This window comes from Sorex araneus, chromosome 2 (genome assembly GCF_027595985.1).
Source record: "Sorex araneus isolate mSorAra2 chromosome 2, mSorAra2.pri, whole genome shotgun sequence".
Taxonomy (NCBI): Eukaryota; Metazoa; Chordata; class Mammalia; order Eulipotyphla; family Soricidae; genus Sorex; species Sorex araneus.
The window spans coordinates 298,356,495-298,375,289 of NC_073303.1; the positions used below are offsets into that span (position 1 = coordinate 298,356,495).

Below are 18,795 nucleotides of genomic sequence, written 5' to 3' on the forward strand. Positions count from 1 at the left end.
ACCAGTAATGTCTCCATTGTGAGACTTGTTACTGTTTTTGACATATCGAATACACCATGGGGAGCTTGCAAGGTTCTCCTGTGCAGGCGGGATACTCTCGGTAGCTTGCCAGGCTCTTCGAGAGGGACGGAGGAATCGAACCTGGGTTGGCTGTGTGCAAGGCAAGACCCACTGTGCTGTCACTCCAGCCCATGTTCACTGTAATCTTATTTTGGCTTTGCTGTGTGTCTGGTAGGTAAAATTATAAAATACTGGAATAGAAACATATAAAGATACATATTTAAAACTGAATTTGTGTAGTTAAGAGAGTATCACTACCTAATAGAAGATTGACAATTCTTTGAGTTATTTTTGTGGATGTTGGTTTGATTTGGGGGCCACACCTGGCAGTGCTCAGGATTTATTCCTGACTGTGTGCTCAGGGATCACTCCTGGGCAGGGCTTTGGAGACCATATGCATTGCTGGAGATCAGGTCAGTCAAGCACAAGACAAGCACTTTAGCCAATCTCTCTGGCCCAACATTAAGAATTCTTCTATCTGGGTCAGGGACGGCATATTTCACTGTGCTCAAGGCTTACTTCTAGCTCTGTGCTCAGGGTTTGCTCCTGGCAGAGCACAGGGGACCATATGGGGTTCCAGGGATTGGAGTCAGGTCAGCCACGTGCATGGCCAGAGCCTTGCCTGCCCTGTCTTTGGGCCTCCAAGATTGAGAATTCTTAATGGACATTTATGTTGGAATGCCATCATCTTTGAGAAACTTGGAAAGTAGAAAACAGTTTCAAGAAGCTTCACAAATTTTATCAGTTCTCTGTAGGACCAGAGCCACTGAAAGATAAAAACTAGGATTAAGGAGAGGCTGACAGACTTATCAGAACTATATTTTGTATCCATGGCATTTTATCACCAAACTCATTGATAACTAGAACATCCCATTTTGTTATTATATCTAGCATTAAGATTTTTTTTTAAATTACTGACTATATGGAAGTATGCATGACTTTAAAACAAGGCTGCGGGCTGGAGAGATAATAGTGCAGGTAAGGCACTTGCTTTGAAGGGTGCTGACCCATTTAGAGCCTTAGCACCATGTGTGATCCTCCTAACCCTTGTATGAGTGATCCCTGAGTACAGAGCCCGGTACAAGCCCTGAACACCACTGGGTATGGTCCCTGAATCAAAAAATACACAAATTAAACATGGTTAAAATATACCGACCTACTTATTGTCCTTTTTTTTCCCCCAAAATACTGTTGAAACCGAATTTGCTTGCTATGTTGTGCTTGCTGAGGCTCACCCAGAACTAATAAAATGCATCCTGTGGCTATTGTGTTTCAATACAGTGTTTCACTGTAACATGCTCACAGTAGAATTAACACACACACACACACACACACACACACACATGCATACACACACACTGTGACTATCTTTAAAAAGTTGTTCTGAAAAAAATGTCAGACTTAACATGTTCTTCTCTAAATTAGTCTCTGTAGTTGTGACATATTTTTCTTCAACAGAACAATTTCCCCATGTATGAAAAATAAAATCTTAAATTGAACTTTTAATTCGGGCAGTCTTAGGGGGAAATTTCCCCATTCTCCCCCACTTCCCAGTCTCTCTTCTCATTGTTTCCTTGACTCCATTTGCTGTAGAGTCTGTAGCTGTGCTAACATTGTACATCTTAATTTTTCATTTGGTTTTGGGGCCACACTCAGCCATGCATAGAAGCTGCGACTGGCTAAGTGCTTTTGGCAGTGCACAGGGAACCATATGCTCCAGCCCTTAGAATTATCCCTTATCCCACCTGACCCCACTCTGGAGTTTTTATAAAAGATGTGACATAGGATCAGATTGATGTTAAAGTACTGAAAATCTTCCTCCTACCACCCCCCTTGGAAGTGGGGGTAAGGGGATGAGGTGGGACACACCCAGTGATGCTCAGGGCCTATTCTTGGCCCTGTACTCAGGTGTAACCCTAGGCAGTGCTCAGGGGACCATATTTAGTGCTGGGGATAGAAATGTGGTCAGTGAGTGCAAAGAAAGTCCCTTTGCCCCTGTACTCTTCCAGCCCCATTACTGTCGATATTGTAAGGGAGAACCAAGGAGAAATGCAATAAACAAAGCATTCTTTCCACTATCCTGCTGTACTTGCCACAAGGGACATAAGCAATAACCATATCATGAATCTCTGCATTTTGAAACTACAAGCCTATATTCCTCCGGAAACATAATAAAGGAAGAATAAGCTTCAACCCAGTCATTTTTCTGCAAAGTAAACTTGAAATGAATATTTCTGCATCTCTCCACAACATTTTGTTTATTATTTATTATAAAAGAAATTTATTATTTCAAAAAGTGCTTCAAAATATACAGAAACACATAAGTCATGCACAATTCTATCTCCAGAGAAAATACTTTTAATATTTGGTATTTGTTCTTTTGGATTTTTCCCTCATAAAAACATAACACAATACTAAATTTTTGTTTGAGGTACATGCAGTGGTGCTCAGGGCTTACTGCTAGCTCTGTGCTCAGGGGCCTCCTGGCACACTGGGAAGACCTGTGGGATGCCAAGGATCAAACCCAGGTCAGCCGTGTACAAGGCGAACACCCTACCTGCTGTACTATCATTTCTTTCCCTTAATACTGAATTTGAAATGTGAAGCAGCATTGTTTTTCTAAAGGAGACTTTGCTCTTAATTTTTGACTCTATGAATTATTTCTCCTCACCATCATTCACTTCCTTCTTTAGTTCCTTCTTGAACCACAAACATGCTCTGTGTCTTATGAGTGGGAGGGGGTTAACTTCAATAACTTTCCTAGGATTCTTTCTTTGTATTACTACTGGCATTCTTGCTTTATTTTTCTCTCTTTTTTATATTGATGTTAAAGGGCCGGTGAGATAGTACAGTGGGTATAGCACTCGCCTTATATGTGGCAAACCCAGGTTCAATCCCCAGCATCTCATATGATTCTCTGTGCCCCACCGGAAGTGATAAGCACTGAGCACTGACAGGTGTGAACCCTCAAATCAAAATTAAATTTATGGTTTAATATAATACATAAGCTATGGTTTATCATCTAAACATATTTTCCTTTTGTCTATTTCATTCAAGCTTGCCTAGGAAAAAAATAAACCCTTTATCCCTAATTGTGTTCCCTTTCTGCCAATATACTCATTAATGTAATCTAACCTAATTTTCTTCTTCTCTTCAAAAGGTCCTGATTACTCCAAAATTCTCACTGCAATGAAAACTTGCAGTTCACATCCTTACTTAATTTCTTACTGACACTGGACTCTATCTAGAACTCTCATCACTTGCTTTATCTGATTGCTCCAGGTATATAAAAAGAATCAGATAGTCTCCTTCGCTGTGTTCTTTCCTTTGTCCCATTTATTAAATGTAATACTTCTCCAAGGATTGTCTTCATCTCTGCTTATTCTATTTTCCTTATTCAAGGAGTGCATTTATTCTAGCAATTTTAATTAATATCAGTAGTCCTTTTTATACAGAGATGCATATACCCAAGTGTCCAACTAGGTATCTTTCTTTAGATGAACTTTCCAAAAAAACTCTACAAACTCATCAAGTATGTTCTCAGTAGCATATCTTTCACTCTTCCTCCTTTCTCTTCTTGGCATTCTATTCAGTTGGTGACAACATTATTGAATAGCTAAAACTAGTATAAATAATATCAAAACCACAAAAAAATATTTGGTACAAACTTGACCACTGAAAAATGTAATATTTACACATATTTTGACACCTACAATCATCCACATAGTGAATTTGTGGCAGATTTGCAGTTTACTCTAAAAAATGACTTCTAGATAATTAGACATCCATCGATGTCCATCAAGAATGCAATTACAGTAAATTGAAACCTTTGTGATTGGTTTCAAAGTGAAGATAAAGGAAAGAACTGTTGCTAATGAACATAGATCACCCTTTCATGTTTGACAGTGAAGAGAGGAGTAATTATATTAATGTCTTTTGGAAAAAGCAGATGTGAGGAAGTTACCTTACAAGACTTGGAAAATAACTATATTTTCTTGCTGCAAGATATAAGATGGTAGAGAGAGGGAGGGATGAAAGATGGGAAAAATAAGATATAAATTGAATAGATATAAGATGGTAGAGAGAGGGAGGGATGAAAGATGGGAAAAATAAGATATAAATTGAATACTCACAATACTAAAAAGATTGTACAAGGGCTTTTGTTTCTCATGACTGTATTTTCTTAATTTAATATATGTTTTAATAAATTCATGTCTACTGCTTATCATTCATTGACACATTGAATAAAAACTAAAAACAAAATTCTTGAAATGATTTATATGCAATCTTTAACCTTTACAATTATTTTGACATCTGTAGTTAAGCAAAAATTGCAATTGATGATAATTTGTACAATTAACTAAATCATGTATTCCTTATCTCTTTCAATATTTTCTTAATATATTCCATTCCTAATGAGCATGAAGAATCCATTTAATTAAGCCCAGACACCGCTAGTTTCTTTCAAATAAAATTCTTACATTTTTATAAAATTTTATTCTAACATGAACAAAGAGTGCATCCCAGATAGAAATGAGAACTGGGGATTTGGCCTGTCACCTCAATCAAGAAGCCCAATCTATAAAGTCCTCAGAAAATTTGCCTCACAGCAAAACACAGTCAGCCTAGGAATTCTTCTCCCTCTTCTGCTCTCTTCCCTGATCTGCACTCCAATAGGTGGAGGAGAAATGTGAGCTCTGAAACTGATTGTCTGGTATTGAAGCAAACTCTAGTACCTTCCTGGTAATGAGCAGCTCCACCATATTGACTTATATTCCATTGATCTCCGTCATGCATGAACCAGTCACTTACTGGTGATTACTTTCTGTATTGCCACGTGCCCCAGGAGAGTCCAGTTATTCATGGTGAATCATCAGGTCATGTGTAGACCAGCAGGTGCCATGCACAGGCCAGCAAACAAAACACAGTTACTTGATCTGAGTGCAGCATTTCCTGGCAACAGAAAAGGAAGAAACCATATTGAACGGATGCTTTTGCAATTCCTCTGGAGAGAGCTTAAAACTCCTGACCATATTCACTTCTGGGAGCCAGCAGTTGCATTTTCTCCTGTACTTGGGAACTGGCATAAGGCTCTCCTATCCTTCCACAAGCTCCTTCTCCCAATAAATGTTGTCTGGGATATGGATTTATGATCTCACTTAGATTTCTATTTCTTGGGAACCAATGGACCTAGTTATCTGTATTTTGTTGTCTGTTGTTTCTTCCTTCCAAATTTTCTTATATAATACATTCTGCATATGACCTATAAATGGTTTTTCTAAGCAGCTCTGAGTTTAATGATTTACATAGTTCAAGTGAATAAACCCACTTTACTGTTGAAAACTGAATCAAAGATGTAGGAAACAGAAAAAATTGGACTAAGTAGAAATGGTGTGTGTGTGTGTGTGTGTGTGTGTGTGTGTAATAGAGACAGAGACAGACAGACACTGACACAGAGAGAAGAGAGAGGTTCCCAGTTACACCCAGCATTTTTAAGAAAACCACAGATTTAGACCAGAGAGACAGTACTAAGGGCGAGGCACCTATCTCACTCAATGCAATTATCAGCACTAAGAAAGAACTCGACAGTTCCTCTGGTTACCCAGAAAGGATTCAGCTCTATGATGGGATCGAGGAAAATGCAGTTTGGTTTCCAACACTGGGCACCTATCCCGAGCTGAAATCTCGCAAGAAGAGATCATTGTTGGCAGGTGGAATTTCCCCTTTCTCCTTCCTCATTTCCTCCACCCCAAGGCTTCATCCTTTCAGCTCCTTTGCACTGATGCCCTCCCTTCAGCCACACTTGTGAGAGCAGTACACAGAGCCAGCAGGGTGCATGCCAAGGCAGGGGTGAGAAGGGGCTACCCTTCTTCTTCTTTTTTTTTTTTTTTTTGCTTTTTGGGTCACACCCATTGATGCTCAGGGGTTACTCCTGGCTTTGCACTCAGGAATTACTCCCGGTGGTGCTTAGCATCCGTGGAAACAAACACCCAGCTCCAGCCAGAAGGAGCTGGAAGAGTGGGAGGAGCATAAGAGGTGGTTACTCTCTGACTTCTCCTCCCATGGCAGCCCTGCCCCCTCATATGTGGACGTTGGAGAGGTTAGCTGGCTTGCTTCTGCCAGTTCAGTCCGTTGGCTAATGTGAGAGACCACATAGAAGCTCTGAAGCAGCTTCTTATGTTTTGACAAAGTGCACAGATAGAAGACAGGGATTCCTGGCTGGGAGGAGGGAGGAGAGCTGAAGATCCTTGCCTGGGATGGCTGATCTAAGCAGTCAGAGTGGGAAGATGAGTGCTTGAAAGAGGATTATACCTGCACTAGAAATAAGCAGTAAGTGAGCGAGTAACCATTATGGCTTAGAAAAGGATTAATCCCGTCCCCCCACCCCACCCCCCGGCTGTGGGGTGAACTAGAAAGTATTGCTTAACTCTAAAGTAAAATTGTAAGGCTTCTGACGCTGTACTTTTGTGTGCTGTTTGGACACTAGGGACTTTCCCCCAAATCTGAGTTCAAAATACCTCCTCACACTCTTGGAAAATGCCAATGTTTAGAGTAAATAGAAATATATTTCTATTCTCTTTCCATGACTTAACCACTTCCCGGGAAAATTTAGTGCTAAATCAAAAAGGGGTTAGAATTAAAATTAATTAAAATTGGAAAGGTGAAATTAGATATTGGCAGAAATTACAATCTTGAGTTATGTCTTTGAGCACTGAATTTGTTATATCAATTATTAGTGATTCGTCAGTTGCGAAGCTGTCTAGGACAAGGCATTAAAAGTGAAGATTTAGAGCTTTATGACAAAGAGACTAAGTCGTCCATATGCATGGGATGAAGTATAAATATGTGCATAATTAATAATTGATGAAGTTTATGGGGGGAAAAACATTAAATTGGAGCAGTAACCAGGGAACATAAAAGTGCCTAGATAACAATTAAAAATTAATTAGAAGAAAAGAAATGTTCCTTTAATGACTTTTTGTGCTGGCCAGAAATTTTTACAATATTTACAAAGTCAAGAGATTGATGCAGGGCTACTTCAATTACTGTCATACATTGCAAATATCGTTGCTGGGCAAGATCTGTAGTTCTTTGGTCAGCAAGTCTGACAATGATGCTACTGCCGCTGATGCAAAGAATTCTGGGATTTCTGACAGTGAAATGGATGGAAGAACACACATTCCATCTCTACTTACTGTTCTTTTGTGCAGAAATCGGGTCATGCAAGTGAGCTACTTGGTACGTATACAGATCAATATCCAGATAGGCATTTATAAATGTTTTGTATTGGAGGATCTCTGCAAAGTATCTGTGGCAACCAGTGAACAAAAAGGAATCAAAAGCAAGTGATAGGAAGGAAGTCAGTTTGATTAAAACCAACCTTGCTGGGCTTGATGTTTTTTCTCAGTTCTGAAACGAAACTTCAGATGAGGACAGGAGTAATAATAGAGAAGGAAACTGTGGCCATCTGTTCTGCTCTAAGTGGTTAAATTCATTAATATATGAATGAGAATTCAGATTTTATTTATGTATCCTAATACTTAGGATATTTTGCCTAATACTTGAAGATTCTTTATTACAGAAAAAATGTAAGAGGTGTGTTTGCTGGGAGAAAATGACTGAGTCCAGTTTGAAGTGTTATTGGGGTGGGGGTTGGAAGCCAAAGCTGTGGTTGATAATGTAAAAATTAATTATTTCATTGTGTCATTTTCATTGAAGGCCAATGAAATTGGGATCACAATATGGTATAGGAAATGCTAACAAAAATTAATCCCCCAAGTTAAGATTAAAATATTAATTTTGGTTGACTCAGCTAATACTTTAAGCAAAGATGAAGTTTTTTTTATAATAACCTCAAACTATAGCTATGTCCTAAGTTACGTCCTTTTTCTTTTCTTACTGGTCTTCTACTGAGATATATATATATGTATATATATATATATATTTCTAAGATATAAAGAAGAACATCATTCCTGATATTCGCATCAGCCTTTTGAACATGTTTTGATATGTTTTTAGGAGCAAGTTGATTTGGGGATTATTTTTTTTGTTTTAATTTTGTGTTGCTGTTGTTGTTGTTGTTGTTCGTTTGGAGGCCACGCATAGCTGTGCTCAGGGCTTACTCCTGGCTCTGCTCTCAGTAATCACTTCTGGTGGGGTTCAGGGGACATATTGTGGTGTTGGAAATTGAACTCCGGTCAGCCACATACAAAGCAAGTTTCTTACACCTGTATTATCTCTCCATCCTAGAGGAAAGTTTTCAAAGACTCAGAAATATTATCCGTCTCCTGTTGTATAACAATAAAATGGTTGTCATGGTCTATGTATTTTCCTAATGTTATAATTTTTGCTATGGGGAAGTAAATTGAGGGTGGTCATTAGAAGTTTAAAGAGACAAAAATACCAGTGAATTTACTATAAATAAATGGCCTGTACTCTTCTAACTTTTCAAACAGCTTTATTTTTTAAATTATTTTTTCTTTTAAAAATTATTTGGTTTGCTTATATGAATACTTACTTTCATCTGATTTAAAAGCAAATTAACATAAGATTAAATATCTGAGTTTCATGCTGCTTTTTATTTAAAACATATAAGGGATTAAAAATTTATTCATTAAATTCTTAAACTTAGTATAATAATTACTAAATGCAGTTTTAATTTTTAAGAAAACTGTTTTGGGACTCTTGAAGGTTTTTCTTGTTTGAAGAATCTCTCTGAAAATGCAAACTTGAAAAACGAAATATAACAATATTCAGAAAAGGACTAAGGTGTAATTTGGATGTAAAGTTTAAACAGAAATACTGAATAATTTAATCTGTATGCTATTATAAATACTGAATAATTTAATCTGTATACTAATTTTAAAAAAGCATTTACTGTTGTTCATGAGAAACTTACATAAAGAATAATGAATTAAGGCTAGTGAACAAGGCTAAGTAAAAACTATTTTCTTTAAAAGTATTAAGTGGAAATTAACATTGTTAATGGAAAGAAACTAAATGACCATTTAAATTATTCTTTCACAAGAAAAGTAAAGAAAAAGGATATGGAAAACTAAGCAGTGATGAAGACCTCGAAATAATTGTTGATCAGAAACAGGTAAGTGAATGCTTACATACGTTTTCTACTGTCACACTATAAATTTTTGACAACTGAAGGCCCTTGAGCATTCATCTCTGCACTGGTGTCTATGTTAGTTTTTAACTATGGTGTGCATAACAAGATACATTCTGAAAATGGCTAAGGTTTCATTTATGATACCGCTTATCATGATTCTGCATGATATCAACATGTATATTCTGTATGTAAAAACTATGAAAATAAAGCCAGTAGAGCGGATTTTTGGAAAAGAGCCCTTCTTAAAAAATGAACACAAACTATGATGACAATTTGGTTGGAAAAAGAATTTTTAAAATGTGATACACTACCTTAGTATTAAATAGAAACCTAATTTAGTGTGCACAAATACTATAAAAATAAGTTTAATATTATGTATATAAATATCCCAATTTAGTCTCTGCAGGAAATTTAGAAATCATTCTAAAATGATGCAGAAAATATCTAATATCTGATTCTGCCTGTAACTTGATAAACAGCTAGCTTGGACATTAAATGAGCCCATAAGGTGAAATGAAAACTGTTTAATAGGCCACAAATAATGACATGACATACCAGTTAATGGAAGTTATCCAGCACATGCCACGGAATTGGCATCAGACCGAAACGTCTTTGTTAATGATCAACAAGCCAAGATAATGGCACAACTCCTTAGTTACAAAAGTGGCACTCATTCTGGTGGCAGGATGAGCTCAGGCAGAGGTAGAAAAATCATTTAAAGGGAACTAAATACAAGAGATTAGAAGGATTCTGTTCATTTCCTAATCATGCAGTTTGATTTTGGCTGCATAGTAATTGTATTAAAGGGGTTATTATGAATAATTCTGGAAAAAATGAAAACTGGCCATCAGAGACAGCAGTTAGGTAGCATTCTGAGTAAAGGACAATACCCACCAGTGATGAGCTAGCCAACCATGGTTGATCACATTATGAGATGCATATGCCTATTCATTTCTATATTGCAAGTTATTTTATTATTTTTACCTATAGTAAAGCTTGCTCACTTTTGTACTCCTGTAGTTTGATTCCACCCCCAAATTCTTTTCTTGTTTCTTTTTTACTCAAACTTCTTTTTGTTTTAACAAAATTTGGGGATTTGGAAAACAGAAAAATCAGAGTAGAAAACCAAGGAAATCATTGTCCTTTTTCCTCCTGGTGGCTTTCACAAATTTTATGTTGTGCCTGTATGTTTTTTCTTAACTAATAAATACTATAAAAGGAAAGACTTCCTGGCTTCATCAGAAAATAACACTTTCCTTGCCAACATCAAATGAAAATGAATTCGATTTGCCCTGTCATTGTTTGTCTCTGCAGTTAGCACATTTTTTCTGGTGCTCTTGTCCAGGTGGCACCAGTGGGCAGTGACCCAGGTTTTCTGAGTCATTCATGTCAAAACATGTTCAAAGGCTGAGTAATTATAAATGCTAGTTGTCTCTGGTGTTTGCTGTTGGTAGTCTTTCCTTTGGGGAAGATTGACTTGGTGTTGATATTGTAAGTAAATCCTTATTTGAGACAATGACATTGAAACTTCAAAGTAAAAATGTTTTTTAAAAAAACACTAGTTATCTTAAGAATATGACCTTCTGAAAAAAATCCTCTGTGATTAAAGTTGTATGTGTTCATGTATAAAATAGCACTTGTTTACTATCAAGCTATCTTAATGATGTATATTTACATATGCTATATTTACATGCTCGATGTGTATTTATATCTGAATATACATATAACTGCATGCTATTTGGGGAGGAAACTTTTATTTTACATTCAGTCTGTCCTCATATAATTGCAAAAAGCTTTTTAAATAAGTGGTGCCAAGAATAAAATCTAAAGAACGTAATAAGAGAGTGGAGTGCTGGAATGGGCAAAAGTCTAGTCACCTTATTAAATGTTATTCTGAAGCCAAAGCTATACAAATGCTGTGTAAGCTATATACTGTTTTATCAGTCATGTGATTTGCAAACCTTGTACTTCCACAAAATGTTCTCTGTTTTGTTGATATAAGCAAATTATAACAGAAACAGCATAGGGTATGTGAATTTGGTTCTTCTTGGCTGCCCATGGGCAAGAGAGTAAAAGGTGATTGCTGTGTTCTATCTCCATAAGAAAAAAAGTAAACTTTGAAAATATATGATTTTAGTCTTTTTTTTTTCTTTTGGAGATGGTCAGGCCCAACAGTGCTCAGGGATTACTCCTGGCTCATGCTCAGGGATCTCTCCTGGTGGGGTTTGGGGACTTGAGTAGAGTGCCAGAGATAGAACTTGGGTGAGCCATGTGCAAGGCAAGTGCCCTGCCCAGTGTACTATTGTTCTGGCCTCAACATGTAATTGTTAACTTGTAATATCTTGCTCTTCTCTTTCTGAAAATTTATTGGCAAGAGAGTTCTTTGAGATGCATATAGTTACGTTTCCAGAGATTGGATAGATTGTTGTTGATATCCAATAGTAAAAGGTGCTCTATGATATATAATTACACACATATAGTGTGTATGTATTTAATTATAATGTTTAGATATAAATGTCAGTATTGGCATTGGAGTGCATATTTTTGAACGAGAATCCCTGGAGGTTTTTAATTGCAAGCATTGGAAAGTGATCAAAGAAAAAACTTGAACTAAAATTTGAATGCCTTTGAACCTAGATATTTGACATAAACATATATATTATTATAGATGTTATATAACTAACACTGTATAGACTTACAGTAAATATGTATCATGAATTATATAGTTGACTTTCTAGAATAAATATTAAAGTAGAAAATTTAATATACATTTGAATCATTTTAATTATTTGTTGAAATATTCTTCCTTGCTTGGAGCAAAGTGAGTCTTCTGTAGAATAATTTTCACATACACATGGAGTTCCTTTTGAATTTATGGAGCTATCAGAGATAGGAAAAAAGAAGTAAATGATCATGTACCTTAAATAATGGATTAGAAACATTAACTGTTTTCTATTAATAATAATTTTGTTCTTTGGGGGAGGAGAGTGGGATACATCTGACAGTGCTCAGGGCTTACTCCTGGCTTTGTGTTCAGGGATCACTCCTGGTGGGGATCAAGGGGTCATGTGTGATTCAGGGGATGGAACTTGTATCAGCTCTTCTATCTCTCCAGTCCCAAAATTTGTTCTATTTTAAATTATATTTTTTCTTAGAGTTAATTTAAGGGTAGTGATATGCTAGATCCAAAGTTTTTTTCTAAAATGTTTCAAGTTTCAAATAGACCTGAAGATAGCAAAGATGAACACCAAATTATTAGATGTTATAATTATATGAAGGATATAATTACTGGTTAAAGCATTTCAAAAGCAGCTTTAATATTACAGCATGAAGTTGGGTGCCTATAGGACACAGATGTATGCTCAGCATAACAAGGTGCGTAAATGCAAAATGGCAACCAGCTACCAGGAAATCAATATAAGGGATAGGAGTAGTGATTCTTTTTTAAAAAAATTCTATTTTGTTTATTTTTAATTTTAATATTATTTTATTTTTATAAAGTTTTTCACAGTAATTTATCACATTTAATATTGAAACACTGAAAGCACTACTGGTGCATCTTCCTACCACCATATTTTGAATGTTTCCACCCCAAATCCCAAACTGTGCCCCCAATGCAGAATCGAAACAATTTATTTTGTATTGCTTGTTATGAATAATCTGCTAAAAATGGTCCAGTAATGTTTCCTTAGAGAAAAGCGTGTGGATATTATTGCATTTCATCCTGGAGCCGCTAGGTCCTTGTATAAAAGATTACTAACATGTTAGTTAACCCCCATGAAATGTTGTGTGCTACTCTTGGTGTAGAGTATTAAGAGGTCACGCAACCTCAAATGTGGTCGCACATTCCAGGAATTCTAAAGTTTAAAATACAGTTATACAGCAGATCCTCTCATGCATATCCCAACATTCGAAGGGTAACCTTTGTAGAGAGACACAGATGTATGCGAGGGAGACTGGAAGTAAGAGCTCGTGGTCCACATGTCTAGGCTTGGCTTACCAATTACCACGCAGGAAACTTCAGAGGGAGTAGCTAAGGTTCTCTGAGTTTCCCATTCTTCATTGGTAATCTCATGGGTGAGATTATATGGTGCCAGCGGCAATTTGTGGGTGTGACTGACAAGCTACTGCTAAACTTGGGAGATGAGAGGAGAAGACCCGTTCCCTCTCCAAGCAAGCTTGGAGATTTCAGTCACAAGTCCTGCATAACTGGGTTTTCTGAAGGTTATCTTGTGGTTGATGCTCATCCTAGCCTTTAGAGAGTGACCGAGAGCATGGCATCGGTTGAGTTCTGGAAGTTTTCAGCTGCTATGGCTCTGTTGGGGTGGGTAGGGAAGCTTGCCTGCCCCCAGGAGCAGTGATTCTAGTGGTGAAATGGCCGTGCAATCCCCTGGAAGTTGTTAGACTAGATTGCTGGGCTCCTGTCCTGAGTTTCTGTTTCTGTAGTTCTACAGTGGAACCAAAATCCTGCTGCAATTTTTTTCTCAACTTCCACAGCAAGTCAGGGTCACACATGGAGAATTACATCTACATATGACTTGGCATAACTTTGACATTCAGGTGGGAATTGCCTAAAAATAAAAAACTAAAGTCCATAACTATCCAACATGATCATACTGAAAACAAGAAAACCAAAGCCACTTATAACCAAAGGGGCCCTTATAGAACCCAGGTTTAGAGTCTAGTTGAATTTTAAGTGGTAGCCTTGAGATCTTGAATCTCTCTGAGCAATTATCTTATTTCTTTATTGGAATTGCTTATCTGTAAGAAAACACTGCATTTCACATCTCATAGCATTTCTCTGAAATAAAAGATATAAAAATGTTTTATAAGCTGTCAATTATATCATTTTAATTAGCTAATCATCAACCTCTTAGTCGGTTTGTTCTGCTATGAATGTAATACCATAAACATTCTGCCTTTTTAGAAAGACATTTATTTCTGCAGTTAGGAGGCTAGAAATTCCAAGATCAAAATGCTTGCGTAGTATATTGCTGGTCAGAGCTCTCTGATGGGGGCTGAGAGATAGTATTGTGGGTAGGGCACTTGCCTTTCACGAAGCTGACCCAGGTTTAATCCCACCTGGTCACCAAGGCCTTCCAAGAGCAATCCCTAAGTGCAGAATAAGGCATAAGTACTGAACACAGCCAGATGTTCCCCAAACAAAACAAACAAAAGCTCTTGACTGACTGCCTTCTCAATGTACCCTAACAAGGCAGAAAAGGGGCTCTGGTATCTCTTGTTGTTGGGACCCCACCATCCTCTCATTTATTTCCCCCCCTCTTTAAAGCCCTATTTCCATATACATGGGGTTAGCACTTCAACATTAGTAAATTTAAAGCCAGAAGAACCATGAATGTTGAGTTCTTAACACCACCCCACACTCCATATATAGCAAATGGGAATATTTCTTCAGGAAAGATTGATAGAAAAAGTTAAATGAGAAAATAAGCTACATTTATTTGTGATGAGAAAGATGGAGGCGATTAAAATTTGCTCTCTGTCTAAAATCAGTATAGAAGTAAACAAAGATTCACTCTGCCATCTCGTCCACAAAGGTGTGTAACAACCAAAAAAAAAAAAAAGTCCACAAAGAAGGGAGAAGTTTCCCACTAGGTTAAATAGAAAATTCACTGCAATAAAGGCATGACACCTTGTGTTACATTTCTAAATATTCCTTATTTGTGTCAAGTAATATTAGTGCTGAGTTACCAGTGATTGTGCTGGGTAGATCACAGTAGTACAAAGTATTTTGCTTCTACTTTTTCTTGTAAGCTCAGAATGATGAGTATGTTTTTGGTTCCTCTGATTTCATGTGTTTCAATTTAGAAACTTTCAAGTATCAGCTCTTGGCTAGAAAAAACAATAGGCAGACCTAAATTATAATTTCATTGTCTTCTTTGAGGTTGCTGTGATCTGAAGGCATAAAAAACATTCAAAGGGATACTCTTTGTAGAGTGACACAGATGTATGCGAGAGAGACTGGCAGTAAGGGCTCATGGTCCACATGTCTAGGCTTGGCTTAGCACTCACCACGCAGGACACTTCAGAGGGAGCAGCTGAGGTTCTCTGAGTTTCTCATTACTCACCGATAAAATGGAGTAATAGCATCTGTCTGCCGTGAGGTACAAATAGGGATAACCCTCTGGAGAGCCTTGTGTATAGTTCTAACCCAAGTCCAGAATCCACGGCAATTTTGTCTCCTGCACTCCCCCCACCCTCCACCCCACAACAGCTTGTGCTTCCTGAACAGCATGTTGGAAACTGCTGTTGCATCACATTTTCACTTTGCTTGTCCCCGCTGCTTTACTGTTGAGGACGCTGCATGACTCCTGTGGGGCACTTTAGATTCTCTAGTGCATTTTCAGTGGTGCTGGCTTCTCTATCGCTGCACACATATGGGCATTGTGACTATAACAACAATGCTGCAAAGTGGTTAAGAGCAGAGCCTTTGGGGACCGAAAAGATAACACAGCGAATAAGCACTTGCCTTGCATATTGCCCACCCAAGTTGTATCCCCAGCACCGCATAGTGTCCCTTGAGCAGCACCAGGAGTAATTCCTGAGCACAGAGCCAGGAGTGAGCCCTGAGCACAGCCCAGTGTGGTCCCAAAAGCAACCAAACAAGAAAAAAAAGAAAGAACAGGGCATTCATAGGAATATGAATGGACTCAATAGAAATGTTATAGACATGATAACCACTGTATTGTCACTGTCATGTCACTGTCATCCCATTGTTCGTCGATTTACTTGAGCGGGCACCAGTAACGTCTCTATTCGTCCCAGCCCTGAGATTTTAGCAGCCTCTCCTTACTCGTCTTTCCCAATGATTGGAGGCTATTTCAGGGTCAGGGGAATGAGACCTATCGTTACTGTTTTAGGCATATCAAATATGCCATGGGTAGCTCGCCAGGCTCTGTCCATGTGGGCAGGATACTCTCGGTAGCTTGCCGGGCTCTCTGAGAGGTATGTATATGTATGTGTGTGTGTGTGTGTGTGTGTGTGTGTGTGTGAAAACAGTCTGGTGGGGCACCCCAGAATGGGGTGGGTAAGAACCTCCTCGCCCCACGGGACCCAGCTCTGGCATCCAACCTCCACTACCTAACCACCACCACACACCAGGCTGCTTTCTGGACATTATAAGACACTTCCTACCCATTTTCCATAATTACCACACCATATTTGATGGAGTTCAGACAGTAGGCAACAAATCATAGAAAGTTTATACACACACACACACACACACACACACACACACACACACACATACCTCTCAGAGAGCCCAGCAAGCTACCAAGAGTATCTCGCCCTCATGGGCAGAGCCTGACAAGCTACCTGTGGCATATTTGATATGCCAAAAATAGCAACGATAGGTCTCATTCCCCTGACCCTGAAAGAGCCTCCGATCGTTGGGAAAGATGAGTAATCGCTGTATTACCTTGAGAAAACTTACAAGTCTCTCTGAACATCCGGCTGCTCTGCTGCACAGTGAGCAAAATACTGCCCACTTCATAAAGCATTAGGGAAGATTAAATGTGTTCCTATACATAAATGCTTAATCAGGCACATGGCATGTAGAAAATGCTTCATAAATGGCAGTTACTGAAATAGGTGGGTAGAGGAATAGCTGAAAAATCCCTCAGATGTATTGCCTATGGGATTCCCTTGGGTTTCTTCATGATTGAGCTATAATGATTCTAAACTGTGAAGTCTATTCTGAGGTCATAAAGATAAATGTCTTCTTGGGTCAGTCACAGAAAGAAATGTGGAGAGAGTGTGTTTGGGAAAATATAGGCCATGAGAATGACAGTGGCTAATGTCGCAAGTGAAGGGACAGCATCTGCTGGTAATAGCCAAATGCTCTGCGGCTAGGAATATGTCCACAGTGACCACATACACTAATTTTTCAAGACAAACCATTAAATTGCACACTTTATGTGTTTGTGATCAGGTAGAGAACTTTAAAGCAATATGTACTCAAACAAAATAGTCAAAATCTTGATCTTTTGACTTGGGACTCCAGATTGTATTTTATAGCCATGAGATTATAACTTTAAAGAAAATAAAATGCTTGTCATCTGCCCTCCCCTTTAGCTTTTCCTCGCTTTATACCAACCCCCTTGAAACCTAACATAACCTCCTTGTTGTTTTGGTTTAAATAATGGATGTTAAGATATAATTATCAGGTGACTGTAAGCCCCTCCCAGGAAGTTCAAGTACCTTAAAGGGGAACCAGTTTCTATAAAATGTAAAATATACTCACTTGGTAAAAATGATTTGAGCGATACTTTTAAACAACAAGGATTGGGCCTGCAGAGATAGTACAATGGGTATGGCACTTGCCTTGCATGCGTCTGACCCAGGTTCAATCTCTAGCACCCCACATGGTTCCCCAAGCTGACAACAGAGCCAGGAGTAAGTCCTGAGCACTGCCAGATGTGACCCAAGAAACAAATGAATAAAAAAGAATATTGGTATTTTTGCCCTATATTCTTAAACCAGCATTGTTGAGAAGCAGCTCTTGCTTCCCGCGCCTCAATCCATTTTATCCAATTTCCCCAACAGTAATGCAAGTCTTAGAACTCTGGTAAAAAAGTACAATCACCGAGAGGCTGTGAGGTTCTACATTCAGCTCAGCAAATAGCTGAAATGCCATTACATATCATCAGGGTATTAATGTACAGTCTATAGTCATTATGTGTGGCACCAAAGAATAAACTGGACTTTCACATTTGACATACAGATGTTAAATAATTTTCAAATAACTAACAGTTTTCTTTTTAATCTAATGGAGGATGTGCTGGCAGCATGTTTGGTCACAGATAAAATGAATGCAAAGTTGAAATGACATGAGCTGACACTCTGAGGATAAAAGTGATGTGCAATAGGGAAATAACAGCCAGGGGCAGTAATACATAAAGGTAGACTCAGACAATTGGCATACAACATTCACTGTGGAATGTTTGTTGTGCTTCCAGTGTTTGGGGGAGGTAGGGCCGATGGGTGTTTCAGTTGTTCTTTTTAATAGGTTCTTCTGAATAATATGAATCTGTAGACATTAGAGTTGAAAAGAATCATCAAATCTATTGGTTTAAAATTGTGCTCCGTGGAACTCAATCCAAGCTATTTTTATAGGTGTCTGTGTGTGTTGTGTGCATGTGTGTTTGGTGGTGGGGCGAGGTGTTGTCTATATAAGTGATATCACCTCTTGAAGAACAAGTCAGGATGTACAAACAAACTGTATTTGATGAAAGGGTGTTCTTGCTAAGCAGATTAATTATATCAGTCCTAATTCAGCCACAATAAATTAAGCAAGTCTCAGAGTAGAGAAGTAGCTTGACAGTGTCACTAAGATATTTAATATCACAGGAGATATTAGATCTTGGCTCTGCAGTCTCTAGTCAGATTCATTCATCTACCTCTATAAAGACCTTCCTAAATTAAGCTGCTTCATATCGTTTCTTCTAAGCTCCCTCATGGTGGTAAGCTAAGCATACCAATTAAGCCAGAAAAATCACTTGAGAGAAGTGTCCTTTTCAAGAGCATAGCCGAATCTTTCAATTTGTCTGATAGATCTTTATAAAAGAATTTTTATATTAGAAACTTTGTAGTTCTTC

General features: G+C 38.0%; 1 protein-coding gene across 9 annotated transcripts in view; it reads left to right on the forward strand.

The window, feature by feature from the left end:
- Positions 1 to 18,795, forward strand: part of PEX5L (peroxisomal biogenesis factor 5 like) — a 256,367-nt gene that overhangs the window by 57,208 nt on the left and 180,364 nt on the right. For 2 of the 9 annotated variants that reach the window (XM_055129583.1, XM_004603081.3), the window contains exon 2: positions 9,089 to 9,160. The exons of 3 other annotated variants lie outside the window; for them this stretch is intronic. In XM_055129583.1, the coding sequence (XP_054985558.1) occupies positions 9,089 to 9,160 (72 nt within the window). Of the gene's footprint in view, positions 1 to 6,200; positions 6,391 to 6,949; positions 7,300 to 9,088; positions 9,161 to 18,795 lie in introns of those variants that run through there. 4 more of the 9 variants (XM_055129581.1, XM_055129584.1, XM_004603087.3 and 1 more) reach the window with 4 other exon arrangements.